This window comes from Procambarus clarkii, chromosome 40 (assembly GCF_040958095.1).
Source record: "Procambarus clarkii isolate CNS0578487 chromosome 40, FALCON_Pclarkii_2.0, whole genome shotgun sequence".
NCBI lineage: Eukaryota > Metazoa > Arthropoda > Malacostraca > Decapoda > Cambaridae > Procambarus > Procambarus clarkii.
The window spans coordinates 20,732,740-20,752,434 of NC_091189.1; the positions used below are offsets into that span (position 1 = coordinate 20,732,740).

The 19,695-nt window shown below is 41.6% G+C and overlaps 1 protein-coding gene across 1 annotated transcript; it reads right to left on the reverse strand.

Annotated features, from left to right (window-relative positions):
- Positions 1–414: 414 nt before the first annotated feature.
- LOC138372825 (spidroin-1-like) lies at positions 415–18,943 on the reverse strand. Its single transcript, XM_069338487.1, has 5 exons — positions 18,593–18,943; positions 17,860–18,550; positions 5,897–6,651; positions 5,130–5,750; positions 415–861 (listed from the first exon to the last, which is right to left on the reverse strand). Exons 1-5 carry the CDS (start codon positions 18,941–18,943, stop codon positions 415–417), a joined length of 2,865 nt encoding a protein of 954 aa, XP_069194588.1.
- Between the last annotated feature and the right edge of the window lie 752 nt (positions 18,944–19,695).

A 19,695-nucleotide genomic window follows, 5' to 3' on the forward strand; every position in this document is an offset into this window, starting at 1 on the left:
CTGCCAAAGGAAAAGGAGCTTCAGCTATTGTTCCTTTTCTATCGGTTATCTGATTCCGAAGCTTCTATTCTCTTCAAGTTTAGTTCTGTCTAAACGAGACGTTGTCAACGGAACTGACCTTCTGCAACTCATCCAACTCACTCAACATTCTATCAAACTTAATGCTTCCCCGAGTTCCTACTCGTTGCTTTTTCATTTAACATATTGTCTTACACTTATCGGTGTTTAATACTAGTAGCCACCTAAGTAACTTTTTCAAGTGCTCCTGCAGTGTTTTGTGGGCTTGTGGGTGTCAGTGGTTGTGCAGGTATGTGTGGTTCACTCGTTCACACTCCACATGTGCTTGAAGAGTCGGACTTAAGTCCTTAAGTCCCGCCTTTGGGTTCTCTAGTCGTTCAAACGCCAGTTTATTATTTAACCATTTAAAAGCTCTTGTTGTAAATTTATGGATCGTGTGCTTGGTTTCTTAAGATCAGACGTAGTCTGAAACTGGTTTAGACTTGCCACTCCAGCTGAGACTTGAGAGCTGAGACTTGAGAGCTGAGACTTGAGAGCTGAGACTTGAGAGCTGAGACTTGAGAGCTGAGACTTGCGAGCTGAGACTTGAGAGCTGAGACTTGAGAGCTGAGACTTGAGAGCTGAGACTTGAGAGCTGAGACTTGAGAGCTGAGACTTGAGAGCTGAGACTTGAGAGCTGAGACTTGAGAGCTGAGACTTGAGAGCTGAGACTTGAGAGCTGAGACTTGAGAGCTGAGACTTGAGAGCTGAGACTTGCGATCCTGATTTATATTTTCTCCTGCATTTTCCTGCACCTTGTCCGTAGATTTTAGGTTTGAAAAAGGCTAAAAACGAATTTTGTTTCTGTAAAAAACGCAAAATAAATGCACGTTTGTGTATAAAAACACGGCCTAATTCAAAACACGACCTAATTCAAAACACGGCCTAATTCAAAACACGGCCTAATTCAAAACACGGCATAATTCAAAACACGGCATAATTCAAAACACGGCCTAATTCAAAACACGGCATAATTCAAAACACGGCCTAATTCAAAACACGGCCTAATTCAAAACACGGCCTAATTCAAAACACGGCCTAATTCAAAACACGGCCTAATTCAAAACACGGCCTAATTCAAAACACGGCATAATTCAAAACACGGCCTAATTCAAAACACGGCCTAATTCAAAACACGGCCTAATTCAAAACACGGCCTAATTCAAAACACGGCCTAATTCAAAACACGGCATAATTCAAAACACGGCCTAATTCAAAACACGGCCTAATTCAAAACACGACATAATTCAAAACACGGCCTAATTCAAAACACGACCTAATTCAAAACACGGCCTAATTCAAAACACGACATAATTCAAAACACGGCCTAATTCAAAACACGGCCTAATTCAAAACACGACATAATTCAAAACACGACATAATTCAAAACACGGCATAATTCAAAACACGGCCTAATTCAAAACACGGCCTAATTCAAAACACGGCCTAATTCAAAACACGACATAATTCAAAACACGGTATTTACATCAAAATTCAAAACGAACATGTTGTTGCGTATGAAAGAGAATGCAAAACTTGCGTGTATTTTTGTATTAGAGAAAACTCGTGTATATGTCCGTATCAAGGACACACAGTGGGAGGACAATACCGTCATGTGTCTTGGAAAACCTTTGGAGCAGGAGGAGGGTTGACCGAGCGTCCCGGGTAACGCCCCTCGAGACACGCGCCTGAACCCCTGAACCACGATGTGGTAATGGTTATATATACAAGAGGGCGTCCTGCCGGACTCACTATAGCAGTCTGGAGTCACCGAGCTGTTGTTACCCAAGACATGTTTTACACTTACACACATACGCGCACACACACACACACACACACACACACACACACACACACACACACACACACGCACACACACACACACACACACACACACACACACACACACACACACACACACACACACACACACACACACACACACACACACACACACACACACTCACTCAGTTTCAAGTGTAGATATGATAGAGTCCAATAGGCTCAGGAATCTGTACACCAGTTGATTGACAGTTGAGAGGCGGGACCAAAGAGCCAGAGCTCAACCCCCGCAAGCACAACGAGGTAAATACACACACACACACACTCTGGTGTGGGTTCTCCACCAAACACTTCCTCCAAATACACAAATACGAATTTTCATCAAAGAAAACCCTGGTATGTTTTGGTATCAAAGAAAACGGGCATGGGAGGGACGTGGGGAAGACACCTGCTCCTAGTATCCACTTAATAGACATGAATGAAGTCACTGATGTCTATCTGAGCTAAACGGAGGGACAGATTGACATCATGCATCACCGCCAGGGACAATAGACGTCAGAGGCGTGTAGGAGGGGGGGGGATACGTAAATTGGGGTATACACATCAATGCCCAGCTGGATAGGATATACAATGCCCCAGTGTGTATGAATGGGGTATATACTCGTTTATATAGATACATCATGTTGCTTATGGGAGAGGCTTTTATGGGTCATCTGAGTGTGTTATGGGTGTGGGTTAAGGGGGGTGTGAGGGGGTGTACTCCCCTAGTTGTGCTTGCAGGGTCGAATATCTGCTCTTGGGCCCCGCCTTTCGACCATCATTAGTTCAATGCAGTGACAATCTGCATTAGGTAATTCTTATGTAACTTATCCTGTTGAAATGATAGTGCTTATGGTAACTGCTTGGTAGAAAGTACCAATATGTAGTGATGGTCCACCAATATGCAGTGATGGTCCACCAATATGCAGTGATGGTCCACCAATATGTAGTGATGGACTACCAATATGTAGTGATGGACCACCAATATGTAGTGATGGGCCACCAATATGTAGTGATTGTCCACCAATATGTAGTGATGGACTACCAATATGTAGTGATGGACCACCAATATGTAGTGATGGGCCACCAATATGTAGTGATGGTCCACCAATATGTAGTGATGGTCCACCAATATGCAGTGATGGTCCACCAATATGCAGTGATGGTCCACCAATATGTAGTGATGGACTACCAATATGTAGTGATGGACCACCAATATGTAGTGATGGGCCACCAATATGTAGTGATTGTCCACCAATATGTAGTGATGGACTACCAATATGTAGTGATGGACCACCAATATGTAGTGATGGGCCACCAATATGTAGTGATGGTCCACCAATATGTAGTGATGGGCCACCAATATGTAGTGATGGTCCACCAATATGTAGTGATGGACCCCCAATATGTAGTGATGGGCCACCAATATGTAGTGATGGGCCACCAATATGTAGTGATGGTCCACCAATATGTAGTGATGGTCCACCAATATGTAGTGATGGTCCACCAATATGTAGTGATGGTCCACCAATATGTAGTGATGGACCACCAATATGTAGTGATGGACCATCAATATGTAGTGATGGTCCACCAATATGTAGTGATGGTCCACCAATATGTAGTGATGGACCACCAATATGTAGTGATGGACTACCAATATGTAGTGATGGTCCACCAATATGTAGGGATGGTCCACCAATATGTAGTGATAGTCCACCAATATGTAGTGATAGTCCACCAATATGTAGTGATGGTCCACCAATATGTAGTAACCATTACTACATATTGGTGGACCATCACTACATATTGGTAAACTTTCCATCAAATAGTTACTATAAGCACAATCATTTCAGGAGGATGGAGTTTCTAAACCTATTCATATATAAAATTGTGTATTGAATTGGCTTTAACAATTTGGTTATCTGGTCCGCGCCACACACTTCCGACTCTTAGACTATAAAAGTTTTTTCTGGCATCCCTGTAACTCGTCTGCGTTTCCAAGTATGTCCTCTCGTTCAACTGTTCCTTAATTTGAACACTGCTTCTGTGCCTACTTTGTCAATATCCCTTAGTATCTTGTATGTCGTTATCATGTCTGCACTATTCCTTCTTTCCTTCTGTAGTGAAGGCTGTCTTCATAACTCAGCCGGGTAGTAGGGTGGGGGAGGGGGGGGGAGGGAGTGGGAATTCTTTGGTCGGTTAGGATAGGATAGGTTAGGATAGCTTGGTTATGTTAGGATAGGTTAGGATAGATTGGTTATATTAGGATAGCTTGGTTATGTTAGGATAGGTTAGGATAGATTGGTTATATTAGGATAGGTTAGGATAGCTTGGTTATGTTAGGATAGGTTAGGATAGATTGGTTATATTAGGATAGCTTGGTTATGTTAGGATAGGTTAGGATAGATTGGTTATGTTAGGATAGGTTAGGATAGATTGGTTATGTTAGGATAGGTTAGGATAGCTTGGTTATGTTAGGATAGGTTAGGATAGATTGGTTATATTAGGATAGCTTGGTTATGTTAGGATAGGTTAGGATAGATTGGTTATGTTAGGATAGGTTAGGATAGATTGGTTATGTTAGGATAGATTGTTATGTTAGGATAGATTGGTTATGTTAGGATAGATTGGTTATGTTAGGATAGATTGTTATGTTAGGATAGATTGGTTATGTTAGGATAGGTTAGGATAGATTGGTTATGATAGGATAGATTGTTATGTTAGAATAGATTGGTTATGTTAGGATAGCTTGGTTATGTTAGGGTAGGTTAGGATAGATTGGTTATCTTCGGATAGATTAGATTAGGATTGGGTAGGATAGGATTGGTTAGGAAATTTTGATGTTGTCTAAGCCAATTCCATAGACACTTTTAAATGTAAATATGTGACAAGCGTGTGGAAGAGTTACTGTGTTGACCTGATGGTCGCAAGTCGGGGCTTGAGAGCTGAGGCTCGACCTTACAAGCAATCTTGGTGAGCTCACGCACGTGCGCGCACACCCGCACAAGTTCCTTTGTTTCTGCTGCGCCTGCTGCCTGTCCTCCACGGTCGTCCCCTGCTGCCTGTCCTCCACGGTCGTCCCCTGCTGCCTGTCCTCCACGGTCGTCCCCTGCTGCCTGTCCTCCACGGTCGTCCTCTGCTGCCTGTCCTCCACGGACGTCCCCTGCTGCCTGTCCTCCACGGTCGTCCCCTGCTGCCTGTCCTCCACGGTCGTCCCCTGCTGCCTGTCCTCCACGGTCGTCCCCTGCTGCCTGTCCTCCACGGTCGTCCCCTGCTGCCTGTCCTCCACGGTCGTCCCCTGCTGCCTGTCCTCCACGGTCGTCCTCTGCTGCCTGTCCTCCACGGACGTCCCCTGCTGCCTGTCCTCCACGGTCGTCCCCTGCTGCCTGTCCTCCACGGACGTCCCCTGCTGCCTGTCCTCCACGGACGTCCCCTGCTGCCTGTCCTCCACGGTCGTCCTCTGCTGCCTGTCCTCCACGGACGTCCTCTGCTGCCTGTCCTCCACGGACGTCCCCTGCTGCCTGTCCTCCACGGACGTCCCCTGCTGCCTGTTCTCCACGGACGTCCACTGCTGCCTGTCCTCCACGGACGTCCCCTGCTGCCTGTCCTCCACGATCGTCCCCTGATGCCTGTCCTCCACGGACGTCCCCTGCTGCCTGTTCTCCACGGACGTCCGCTGATGCCTGTCCTCCACGGACGTCCCCTGCTGCCTGTCCTCCACGGACGTCCCCTGCTGCCTGTCCTCCACGGACGTCCCCTGCTGCCTGTCCTCCACGGACGTCCCCTGCTGCCTGTTCTCCACGGACGTCCCCTGCTGCCTGTCCTCCACGGTCGTCCCCTGCTGCCTGTCCTCCACGGTCGTCCTCTGCTGCCTGTCATCCACGGACGTCCCCTGCTGCCTGTCCTCCACGGACGTCCCCTGCTGCCTGTTCTCCACGGACGTCCACTGCTGCCTGTCCTCCACGGACGTCCCCTGCTGCCTATTCTCCACGGACGTCCTCTGCTGCCTGTCCTCCACGGACGTCCTCTGCTGCCTGTCCTCCACGGACGTCCCCTGCCGCCTGTCCTCTGCTGCCTGTTCTCCACGGTCGTCCCCTGATGCCTGTCCTCCACGGACGTCCTCTGCTGCCTGTTCTGCACGGTCGTCCCCTGATGCCTGTCCTCCACGGACGTCCTCTGCTGTCTGTCCTCCACGGACGTCCCCTGCTGCCTGTCCTCCACGGCCGTCCCCTGCTGCCTGTCCTCCACGGACGTCCTCTGCTGCCTGTCCTCCACGGACGTCCTCTGCTTCCTGTCCTCCACGGTCGTCCCTTGCTGCCTGTCCTCCACGGACGTCCCCTGCTGCCTGTCCTCCACGGACGTCCTCTGCTGCCTGTCCTCCACGGACGTCCCCTGCTGCCTGTCCTCCACGGCCGTCCCCTGCTGCCTGTCCTCCATGGACGTCCTCTGCTGCCTGTCCTCCACGGACGTCCCCTGCTGCCTGTCCTCCACGGACGTCCTCTGCTGCCTGTCCTCCACGGACGTCCCCTGCTGCCTGTCCTCCACGGACGTCCCCTGCTGCCTGTCCTCCACGGACGTCCCCTGCTGCCTGTTCTCCACGGACGTCCGCTGCTGCCTCTCCTCCACGGACGTCCCCTGCTGCCTGTCCTCCACGGTCGTCCCCTGATGCCTGTCCTCCACGGACGTCCCCTGCTGCCTGTTCTCCACGGACGTCCGCTGATGCCTGTCCTCCACGGACGTCCCCTGCTGCCTGTTCTCCACGGACGTCCCCTGCTGCCAGTAGGGTGTAAGCGCCACAGACGATATTTTTTTTCAGGTCAAATATCGTGTGTAGCGCTTGGGGGTTTCCAGGTCAAATATCGTGTGTAGCGCTTCGGGATTTTCAGGTCAGAAATATCGTGTGTAGCGCTTTAGGGTTTCTTGGTGAATTTGGGGAGTCACAGATTTTTAAAGTAAGGATTTCTTATGAGAAAAATAATTTCCGAGACTTAGAAGTTTGTTAAAGTCTTATCATAAAAATAATTTCCGAGACTTAGAAGTTTGTTAAGGCCTTATGGGAGAAATTCAAATTCATGTTTATGAGCCAGGGTTTTCAGGTAAATTTTGTCAGTCACAGATTTTTAGAAGTTGTTAAAGTTCTTATAATTAAAAATAATGTCATACGAGTACGGACTGTTTTGTGTGCATATCCATGTGTACTATTGTCAAGACCGACAGACACGTGAAGCTATGTGTGTTTATGTGTACCTGTAATTGAACCACACCCCCTCCCTCCCCCCTTACCTCGCAATCTGTCGCCTCACCTGTGTTTACTTTAGACGTCAGCCAGACACGGCCTTCAGGTCACCTCTGTAATCGTATCTTATCTTCTCCATAATAATATCTGGACCGTCCCTCTCTCTCTCTCTCTCCTCCTATTTCCTTACAGCTATTTTCAGAGAATATTGTCTTAGATGTTTTGTTAAGGAAAACAGACAACTTATCCATAACATTTAGTTTTATATCCATTTACGGCTATTTCATCTGTAAAGACCAAAATTGAACAGAGCCCAGTTTTAAGCTCATATTTTCATCAGAGTCCAGTTTATACCGAAAATTCGCCAGAGTCTACTTTGAGAGCAAAATTAGTCAGAGACAGTTTTAAGCTCATATTTCATCAGAGTCCAATTAAAGACCCAAATTTGACAGAGACCACATTTTCGCTACTAGCAGTCCAATCCCCCTGAAATTTTAAACAGTCATATTTCAGACGTAGTTCAATACAGTAATTTAGTTACCAAGCTCCAGCGCTTGTCCTCCGCCTTAGCTCTCTCTCGTATCTTCGTTAGTAACAGTCCAATTTCCCTGAAATTTTTACCCTCTGTATTTCAGGCTCCGTAAATAAGATCAAAACAGTTATCAAGCTCCAGCGCTTGTCCCCCACCTTATTTCGTTTATACAAGATCGTTAGTAACAGTCCAATTTCCCTGAAATTTTTACCCTCTGTATTTCAGACTCCGTAAATAAAATCAAGTCAGTTATCGAGCTCCAGCTCTCGTCCCCGCCTTAGTTCTCCTTCGTATCTTTGTAAATAACCCATCAATTTCCCTAAAATTAAAAGCAGACATATTTCAGACGTAGTAAATAAGATCAAGTCAGTTACTGAGCTCCAGCTCTTGTCCCCCACCCTCTTCCACCCTCAAGTCTTTGTAAATAAACCATCAATTTCCCCGAAATTTTTACCCTCTGTATTTCAGACATAGTAAATATGAAGTAACAAATATAAAACTCTAGCTCTTGTCCTCTGTCCAAGTTCACTCATGTAAATTCATTACTATCAGTCCAAATCCCCCTGAGATTTAAACACCCAACTACATTTTCAGACATAGTAAATAATAACCAGTTCAGTTATCAAGTTTCAACTCTTGTCCCCCAGCTTAGTTCATTTTGTACAAGTTCTTTATTTCCAACTAAATCACCTGAGATTTAAGATCGCCTTATTTCTAACGTAGTAAAATTAATCAGGGCATTAGCCAAGCTCCATTTCCTCTGTCTTAGATCATCGAACATAAATATATCCGATCAAGTCCCTCTCCAGCCTATCTGTTTATCAGAGCCCCAACGTATCCAAACCTTCAATAATCATACTGTATTTGCATATTTTCTCTATATTCAGCTGTGTTCTTCACATTTTTTCCATGTTTTCTGTGTTCATTCCATGTTCTACAAATGTTCACAGCATGCTCAGTTCAATTCTTTTCACCTGTTTTTTCTCATTTTTTCTGTTTTCTACCATTTTCCCCATATGTTCACTATGTTCTTTGTCATGTTTTCATGTACATCATATGTTCTCTGTATAACTTTTATACTCAATATTCATGTTCTCAATGTTCTTAGCTTGTTCTTCACATGTTCAGTGTTCATTCTTTGTAATCCCTATGTTCCTTATCATGTCTCCATATTCTCTATAAGTTCATATTCCCTGCATGTTCACTCTATTCATCAACTTTTTCTTACATGTTTTCTGTGTTCACCGTATGTTCACTGTGTTCATTCCCCTACATAACCTCAATTTTTTATGTTCTTTGTTTCTTTAAACCAATTTGTTTCTTCCACTCACTAACTAGTTCTTTGTCAAATATTAGCTTCAGCAATACAGTTTCCTCAACAATTTTAGTCACCAAGTTTTTATTTACAAAACTATGTCAAAGTAATTCTCGTAGTCAACTTAATAGTTCTACCAGCCATGTTCTTAAACAAATCTACACTTTATTCAGTTCCAAATTTACAAAGACAAACCTTTCTCGTAACTTCTTAACTAAAAATCTTTCGCCAATCAACTAAAACATAGTCTCTTTCCTCATTTCTCAACTAAACTTATTATCCAATCAACTAAAAATAATAACTTTCATCATTTCTTAACTAAAAGTGCTCATCAGTCAACTAAAAATAGTTACTTCATCATGTTTCCCTGTCGTTTCTTAACTGAAATATCACATCTCTCATCTGAAAAATAGTCATGTTTAGCCTCTTTCCAACACTGTTCTTAACTAAACTTATTCCCTAGTCATCAGAAAATAACCGTGTTCTTCATGTTTCATTGTCATTTCATAACTAAAATTAACCATCAATCAACAGAAAAAGTCATATTCATCATTGTTCCTAACTAAATTATATGTCGTTAAGTAAGAAAAATAGTCAAAGGTGCTCTCCGTAACACCAAAGTTACTCTTCGAGATAACAAAAGACAATCTCAAACACTCAAAAATTTACTCGCATCCTCAAAGTTATTCTCAGAGTCATCAAAAAGTTAATCTCAGTCATCAAAATGCTATTCTCTAAGTAGCCTTTCATTCATCAGAGAAACTTTCTAAGACATCTTCGTTTATTGAAGTTAATCTCAGAGGCATAAAAGTTATTCTCAGAGCTATCAAAATTATTCTCGATGTCATCAAAAGTATTTTCTCGTTCATCAAAGTTAATCTCAGAGTTAACAAAGGTAATCTCTAACTCACTCTCGTACATCAAAGTTGTTTCAAAGACATCAAAGTTAATCTCAGAGTTATCCAAAGATATTCTCATGTCCACAAAAGTTATTCTGAGCTATCAAAGTTAATCTCAAACATCTCCGTTCATAAAAGTTATTCTCTAAGAGCTATCAAAAGTTATTCTCAGTCATCAAAGTTATTCCAAGAGACATCAAAGTTAATCTAAGACATCATCTTTCATCAAAGATATTCTCTCTAAGCCATCAATGTTCTTCTCTAAGACATAAAAGTTATTCTCTATGTCATCAAAAGTTATTCTCTGAGCTAACAAAATACTACTCATGTTCTCAAAGACATTCTCCAATTCATCAATGTTGTTTCAAAGACATCAAAGTTAATCTCAGAGCTATCCAAAGACATTCTCAAAGTCATCTAAAGTTATTCTCTAAGACATCAAAGTTATTCTAAGAGTTATCAAAAGTTATTCTCAGTCATGTTATGTTATTCTCTAACTCTCTTCCATTCATCAAAGACATTCTCTAAGCCCTCAAAGTTATTCTCTAAGACAACAAAGTTATTCCCAGAGTCATCAAAAAGTTATTCTTCGAAACATAAAATTTGCTCTGTAAGATATCTCCGTTCATCAAACTTATTCTCAGAGATATCTAAAGTTATTCTCAGAACAATCAAAAGTTATTCTAAGGCAACAAAAGTTATTCTCAGTCATGTTATGTTATTCTCTAACTCTCTTCCATTCATCAAAGACATTCTCTAAGCCCTCAAAGTTATTCTCTAAGACAACAAAGTTATTCCCAGAGTCATCAAAAAGTTATTCTTCGAAACATAAAATTTGCTCTGTAAGATATCTCCGTTCATCAAACTTATTCTCAGAGATATCTAAAGTTATTCTCAGAACAATCAAAAGTTATTCTAAGGCAACAAAAGTTATTCTCAGAGCTACCCAAAGCTATTCTCAGAGTCACCTTCGTTCGTCAGAGAAACTTTCAAAACATCTTTGTTCATCAAACTTGTTTTCAAAGTCATCAAAAGTTAATCTAAGACATCTTCTTTCATCAAAGTTATTTTCAGAGACATCTAAAGTTATTCTCAGAGCTATCAAACTTGTTCTCAGAGTCATCAAATGTTATTCTCGAAGTCATCAAAGATATTTTCAGAGACATCTAAAGTTAATTTCTATGTTATAAAAGTTATTCTCAGAGACATCTAAAGTTAATCTTGCTCACCAAAGTTGTTCTCTAAGACATAAAAGTTATTCTCAGAGTCATAAAAGTTAATCTCTAAGTCACCTTCGTTCATTAGAGAAACTTTCCAATCCATATTCATTGACCAAAGTTATTCTCAGAGTCATCAAAGCGATCTCTAATTCACCTTCGTTCTCCCAAAGTTGTTCTCTAAGACACCTTCGTTCATCAAAGAAACTCTCCTTCTTCCATCATGTTATTCTTTAAGACATCTTCAGTCATAAAATTTCTCTCCAAAATGTAACTAGTTCAGCTTTTCATATCAAACGTACACTTCTGTTAAAATATATTTTCTTAGACATTTTACCTTTTAAACTGTTCTCTGATCTACATTGTTCAAACCTACGTAACCTATCCTCTCCACACAATGTTACTTAGTTAACGTAACGTTCCTAAACCTAACTTTACCTATCCTATCCTAACATAACTTACATTACCTTACCTACCTTTCCTAACTTAACCTGCTTAACCTGCATAACCTAACTTTACCTTTACCATACCTTACCTATCTTACCTGACTTTACCTATCTTACCTAACTTAACCTGCATAACCTAACTTTACCTATGTTACCTATGTTACCTTACCTATCTTACCTATCTTACCTAACTTTACCTATCTTACCTATCTTACCTAACCTAACCTAACTTTACCTATGTTACCTTACCTTACCTACCTTTCCTAACTTAACCTGCTTAACCTATCTTACCTATCTTACCTAACTTTACCATGTTACCTTACCTTACCTACCTTTCCTAACCTATCTTACCTAACCTAACCTAACTTTACCTATGTTACCTTACCTTACCTACCTTTCCTAACCTATCTTACCTAACCTAACCTAACTTTACCTATGTTACCTTACCTTACCTACCTTTCCTAACTTAACCTGCTTAACCTATCTTACCTATCGTACCTAACTTTACCTATGTTACCTTACCTTACCTACATTTCCTAACATAACCTAACTTTACCTATGTTTCCTTACCTTACCTACCTTTCCTAACTTAACCTGCTTAACCTATCTTACCTATCTTACCTAACTTTACCTATCTTACCTAACTTAACTTTCATAACCTAACTTTACCTATCCTAACATAACTTACCTTACCTTCCCTATCTTACCTAACTTTACCTATCCTAACATAACTTACCTTACCTATCATACCTAACTTAACCTAACTTTACCTATCCTAACTTAACTTACCTAACTTATTCTGCTTAACCTAACTTATTTAACTTATATTACCTATCCTAACGTAACCTAACTTGCTTTACCTAACTTAATCTTACATTCCCAAACTGATGTATCCTAACTTATCTAGTCAAACCAGACATGATCTAACTTACATAAGTATTCCTTCTTGTCTTTTGTGTTTCGTCAATCATTGTCTCATATTCATTTACTCATTTCATTAGTTAATTTCTCAAATGGTCACTTATGCATTTCAAGTGCTATTTGTTAGAGATTGGATATTTAAGCATTTCAAAGAATTTTTGTTATATATGGGCATTTACTCATTTCAAGGGATAATTTCTCAAATGGACGTTTTTGCATTTCAAGTTTTATTTGTTTAAGATTGGGTATTTAACCATTTCAAAGGTTTTTCTTATATATGGGAACTTACTCGTTTCAAGGGTCAATTTCTCAAATGGTCATTTTTGCAGATCAAGGGTTATTTGTTAAAGTTCATCAAGTTGCTCATAAGTTGTATTTATTATGTTTGTTATCATTTATTCTTATTCCCCAACCCCTTAACCTAACCTCTTGTAATCTTAGTGTATTTAGTAGGTTCTATCTTATGTTCTTATTTCCCAACCCTTTAACCTAACCTTTCAGATGTAGTTTATTGTGTTTTTGACGTATTTGTTGAATATATTATCCTTTTCCTAACCTTTCAGATGTAGTTTTGTTTCTCCTTTTTGTATATTTTTACCCAAACCATCTTTCCTTCTTTACTTTGTTTTCACATATAAGTTCATTCTTTATCATAGTAATAATAAAAATTACAATAGTAAAGAATCAGATCTACTAAGACTTGAAATTGAGAAACAAGAGCTTAAGGGAGTGAGAGCATGAAAGAAGAGCAAGGAGTAAGAGAGAGGGGGCGGAAGAAAATGGGACCAAAGAAGAGAGAATGTGAGAGAGAGTGTGGGCATGGGAGCACTAAGACTTGAATTGAGAAAAAGAAAAACTAAGTGAATGAGAGTGAGGGTGTGAGAATGGGAGCAATAAGACTTGAATTTGAGAAACAAGAGAGCATTTGAGCAAATGAGGGAGAGAGAGGGGGAGGAAGAGAGAGAATAAGGGAGAGAGATAGAAAAGGAGGGTTAGAAGGAGTAGGAGAATCAAAATATCTTTGATGACTTCGAGAATAACATTTGATGACTCTGAGAACAAGTTTGATAGCTCTGAGAATAACTTTAGATGTCTCTGAAAATAACTTTGATGAAAGAAGATGTCTTAGATTAACTTTTGATGACTTTGAAAACAAGTTTGATGAACAAAGATGTTTTGAAAGTTTCTCTGACGAACGAAGGTGACTCTGAGAATAGCTTTGGGTAGCTCTGAGAATAACTTTTGTTGCCTTAGAATAACTTTTGATTGTTCTGAGAATAACTTTAGATATCTCTGAGAATAAGTTTGATGAACGGAGATATCTTACAGAGCAAATTTTATGTTTCGAAGAATAACTTTTTGATGACTCTGGGAATAACTTTGTTGTCTTAGAGAATAACTTTGAGGGCTTAGAGAATGTCTTTGATGAATGGAAGAGAGTTAGAGAATAACATAACATGACTGAGAATAACTTTTGTTGCCTTAGAATAACTTTTGATTGTTCTGAGAATAACTTTAGATATCTCTGAGAATAAGTTTGATGAACGGAGATATCTTACAGAGCAAATTTTATGTTTCGAAGAATAACTTTTTGATGACTCTGGGAATAACTTTGTTGTCTTAGAGAATAACTTTGAGGGCTTAGAGAATGTCTTTGATGAATGGAAGAGAGTTAGAGAATAACATAACATGACTGAGAATAACTTTTGATAACTCTTAGAATAACTTTGATGTCTTAGAGAATAACTTTAGATGACTTTGAGAATGTCTTTGGATAGCTCTGAGATTAACTTTGATGTCTTTGAAACAACATTGATGAATTGGAGAATGTCTTTGAGAACATGAGTAGTATTTTGTTAGCTCAGAGAATAACTTTTGATGACATAGAGAATAACTTTTATGTCTTAGAGAAGAACATTGATGGCTTAGAGAGAATATCTTTGATGAAAGATGATGTCTTAGATTAACTTTGATGTCTCTTGGAATAACTTTGATGACTGAGAATAACTTTTGATAGCTCTTAGAGAATAACTTTTATGAACGGAGATGTTTGAGATTAACTTTGATAGCTCAGAATAACTTTTGTGGACATGAGAATATCTTTGGATAACTCTGAGATTAACTTTGATGTCTTTGAAACAACTTTGATGTACGAGAGTGAGTTAGAGATTACCTTTGTTAACTCTGAGATTAACTTTGATGAACGAGAAAATACTTTTGATGACATCGAGAATAATTTTGATAGCTCTGAGAATAACTTTTATGCCTCTGAGATTAACTTCAATAAACGAAGATGTCTTAGAAAGTTTCTCTGATGAATGAAAGGCTACTTAGAGAATAGCATTTTGATGACTGAGATTAACTTTTTGATGACTCTGAGAATAACTTTGAGGATGCGAGTAAATTTTTGAGTGTTTGAGATTGTCTTTTGTTATCTCGAAGAGTAACTTTGGTGTTACGGAGAGCACCTTTGACTATTTTTCTTACTTAACGACATATAATTTAGTTAGGAACAATGATGAATATGACTTTTTCTGTTGATTGATGGTTAATTTTAGTTATGAAATGACAATGAAACATGAAGAACACGGTTATTTTCTGATGACTAGGGAATAAGTTTAGTTAAGAACAGTGTTGGAAAGAGGCTAAACATGACTATTTTTCAGATGAGAGATGTGATATTTCAGTTAAGAAACGACAGGGAAACATGATGAAGTAACTATTTTTAGTTGACTGATGAGCACTTTTAGTTAAGAAATGATGAAAGTTATTATTTTTAGTTGATTGGATAATAAGTTTAGTTGAGAAATGAGGAAAGAGACTATGTTTTAGTTGATTGGCGAAAGATTTTTAGTTAAGAAGTTACGAGAAAGGTTTGTCTTTGTAAATTTGGAACTGAATAAAGTGTAGATTTGTTTAAGAACATGGCTGGTAGAACTATTAAGTTGACTACGAGAATTACTTTGACATAGTTTTGTAAATAAAAACTTGGTGACTAAAATTGTTGAGGAAACTGTATTGCTGAAGCTAATATTTGACAAAGAACTAGTTAGTGAGTGGAAGAAACAAATTGGTTTAAAGAAACAAAGAACATAAAAAATTGAGGTTATGTAGGGGAATGAACACAGTGAACATACGGTGAACACAGAAAACATGTAAGAAAAAGTTGATGAATAGAGTGAACATGCAGGGAATATGAACTTATAGAGAATATGGAGACATGATAAGGAACATAGGGATTACAAAGAATGAACACTGAACATGTGAAGAACAAGCTAAGAACATTGAGAACATGAATATTGAGTATAAAAGTTATACAGAGAACATATGATGTACATGAAAACATGACAAAGAACATAGTGAACATATGGGGAAAATGGTAGAAAACAGAAAAAATGAGAAAAAACAGGTGAAAAGAATTGAACTGAGCATGCTGTGAACATTTGTAGAACATGGAATGAACACAGAAAACATGGAAAAAATGTGAAGAACACAGCTGAATATAGAGAAAATATGCAAATACAGTATGATTATTGAAGGTTTGGATACGTTGGGGCTCTGATAAACAGATAGGCTGGAGAGGGACTTGATCGGATATATTTATGTTCGATGATCTAAGACAGAGGAAATGGAGCTTGGCTAATGCCCTGATTAATTTTACTACGTTAGAAATAAGGCGATCTTAAATCTCAGGTGATTTAGTTGGAAATAAAGAACTTGTACAAAATGAACTAAGCTGGGGGACAAGAGTTGAAACTTGATAACTGAACTGGTTATTATTTACTATGTCTGAAAATGTAGTTGGGTGTTTAAATCTCAGGGGGATTTGGACTGATAGTAATGAATTTACATGAGTGAACTTGGACAGAGGACAAGAGCTAGAGTTTTATATTTGTTACTTCATATTTACTATGTCTGAAATACAGAGGGTAAAAATTTCGGGGAAATTGATGGTTTATTTACAAAGACTTGAGGGTGGAAGAGGGTGGGGGACAAGAGCTGGAGCTCAGTAACTGACTTGATCTTATTTACTACGTCTGAAATATGTCTGCTTTTAATTTTAGGGAAATTGATGGGTTATTTACAAAGATACGAAGGAGAACTAAGGCGGGGACGAGAGCTGGAGCTCGATAACTGACTTGATTTTATTTACGGAGTCTGAAATACAGAGGGTAAAAATTTCAGGGAAATTGGACTGTTACTAACGATCTTGTATAAACGAAATAAGGTGGGGGACAAGCGCTGGAGCTTGATAACTGTTTTGATCTTATTTACGGAGCCTGAAATACAGAGGGTAAAAATTTCAGGGAAATTGGACTGTTACTAACGAAGATACGAGAGAGAGCTAAGGCGGAGGACAAGCGCTGGAGCTTGGTAACTAAATTACTGTATTGAACTACGTCTGAAATATGACTGTTTAAAATTTCAGGGGGATTGGACTGCTAGTAGCGAAAATGTGGTCTCTGTCAAATTTGGGTCTTTAATTGGACTCTGATGAAATATGAGCTTAAAACTGTCTCTGACTAATTTTGCTCTCAAAGTAGACTCTGGCGAATTTTCGGTATAAACTGGACTCTGATGAAAATATGAGCTTAAAACTGGGCTCTGTTCAATTTTGGTCTTTACAGATGAAATAGCCGTAAATGGATATAAAACTAAATGTTATGGATAAGTTGTCTGTTTTCCTTAACAAAACATCTAAGACAATATTCTCTGAAAATAGCTGTAAGGAAATAGGAGGAGAGAGAGAGAGAGAGGGACGGTCCAGATATTATTATGGAGAAGATAAGATACGATTACAGAGGTGACCTGAAGGCCGTGTCTGGCTGACGTCTAAAGTAAACACAGGTGAGGCGACAGATTGCGAGGTAAGGGGGGAGGGAGGGGGTGTGGTTCAATTACAGGTACACATAAACACACATAGCTTCACGTGTCTGTCGGTCTTGACAATAGTACACATGGATATGCACACAAAACAGTCCGTACTCGTATGACATTATTTTTAATTATAAGAACTTTAACAACTTCTAAAAATCTGTGACTGACAAAATTTACCTGAAAACCCTGGCTCATAAACATGAATTTGAATTTCTCCCATAAGGCCTTAACAAACTTCTAAGTCTCGGAAATTATTTTTATGATAAGACTTTAACAAACTTCTAAGTCTCGGAAATTATTTTTCTCATAAGAAATCCTTACTTTAAAAATCTGTGACTCCCCAAATTCACCAAGAAACCCTAAAGCGCTACACACGATATTTCTGACCTGAAAACCCCGAAGCGCTACACACGATATTTGACCTGAAAACCCCCAAGCGCTACACACGATATTTGGTCTGAAAAAAAATATCGTCTGTGGCGCTTACATTCCACAGGGGTCCTCTCCCCAAAAAAAAATATCGTCTGTGGCGCTTACACCCTACTACTGCTGCCTGTCCTCCACGGACGTCCCCTGCTGCCTGTTCTCCACGGACGTCCCCTGCTGCCTGTCCTCCACGGACGTCCCCTGCCGCCTGTCCTCCACGGACGTCCGCTGCTGCCTGTCCTCCACGGACGTCCCCTGATGCCTGTCCTCCACGGACGTCCTCTGCTTCCTGTCCTCCACGGTCGTCCCCTGCTGCCTGTCCTCCACGGTCGTCCCCTGCTGCCTGTCCTCCACGGACGTCCTCTGCTGCCTGTCCTCCACGGACGTCCTCTGCTGCCTGTCCTCCACGGACGTCCGCTGCTGCCTGTCCTCCACGGTCGTCCCCTGCTGCCTGTCCTCCACGGACGTCCTCTGCTGCCTGTCCTCCACGGCCGTCCTCTGCTGCCTGTCCTCCACGGACGTTCCCTGCTGCCTGTTCTCCACGGACGTCCTCTGCTGCCTGTCCTCCACGGACGTCCGCTGCTGCCTGTCCTCCACGGACGTCCCCTGCTGCCTGTCCTCCACGGTCGTCCCCTGCTGCCTGTCCTCCACGGACGTCCCCTGCTGCCTGTCCTCCACGGACGTCCCCTGCTGCCTGTTCTCCACGGACGTCCGCTGCTGCCTGTCCTCCACAGACGTCCCCTGCTGCCTGTCCTCCACGGTCGTCCCCTGATGCCTGTCCCCCACGGACGTCCCCTGCTGCCTATTCTCCACGGACGTCCGCTGATGCCTGTCCTCCACATACGTCCCCTGCTGCCTGTCCTCCACGGACGTCCCCTGCTGCCTGTTCTCCACGGACGTCCTCTGCTGCCTGTCCTCCACGGACGTCCCCTGCTGCCTGTCCTCCACGGACGTCCCCTGCTGCCTGTTCTCCACGGACGTCCCCTGCTGCCTGTCCTCCACGGACGTCCCCTGCTGCCTGTTCTCCACGGACGTTCTCGGCTGCCTGTCCTCCACGGACGTCCCCTGCTACCTGTTCTCCACGGACGTCCTCTGCTGCCTGTCCTCCACGGACGTCCCCTGCTGCCTGTTCTCCACGGACGTCCCCTGCTGCCTGTTCTCCACGGACGTCCTCTCCCTTCTCTTTCTCCCCCATACTCCTCAAACATTTACATCTCTCATAAACACCAGCTGTTGCTCTTCACTTCCTCCTCTCATTTCTCTCTCTCTCTCTCTCTCTCTCTCTCTCTCTCTCTCTCTCTCTCTCTCTCTCTCTCTCTCTCTCTCTCTCTCTCTCTCTCTCTCTCTCTCTCCCCCATCACTAATATCTCTCTATACATTATGTTCCCGCACGCTGCCGTGGTTCGAGACTCTCAGGACCAGCAAGGGGAGTTAGTTTGTAGTCAGGACGATCACCGCTTCGAATTGTCGACAAATGACAGCAGTGTGGCGTGTTTAGCTGCCAAGAGTCAATAATTACTGGTGGGAGGGTGAGTGGTGAGGGGAGAGGGGGTAAGGGGCAATGGGAAGGGGGGAATACGGAAAGGGTGAGGATAAGAATACGGAAAGGGTGAGGATAAGAATGGGAGGAATATTGATAGTCCATCACTTTCGACCAAATAGGTACTATCGTTTCAGGAGGATGGTCTGGTGTATGGTGATGTATGGTGTCGACCTTCCTACCGTGCTCCGTTCATCTGTTAGATTTTCTTTTTTTTTTTCATCATGTCTATTCTGTTTTTTTTTTTAGATTTTATCTGTCTATCATGTATTTTCTCTCTCTCTCTCTCTCTCTCTCTCTCTCTCTCTCTCTCTCTCTCTCTCTCTCTCTCTCTCTCTCTCTCTCTCTCTCTCTCTCTCTCTCTCTCTCTCTCTCTCTCTCTCTCTCTCTCTCTCTCTCTCTCTCAA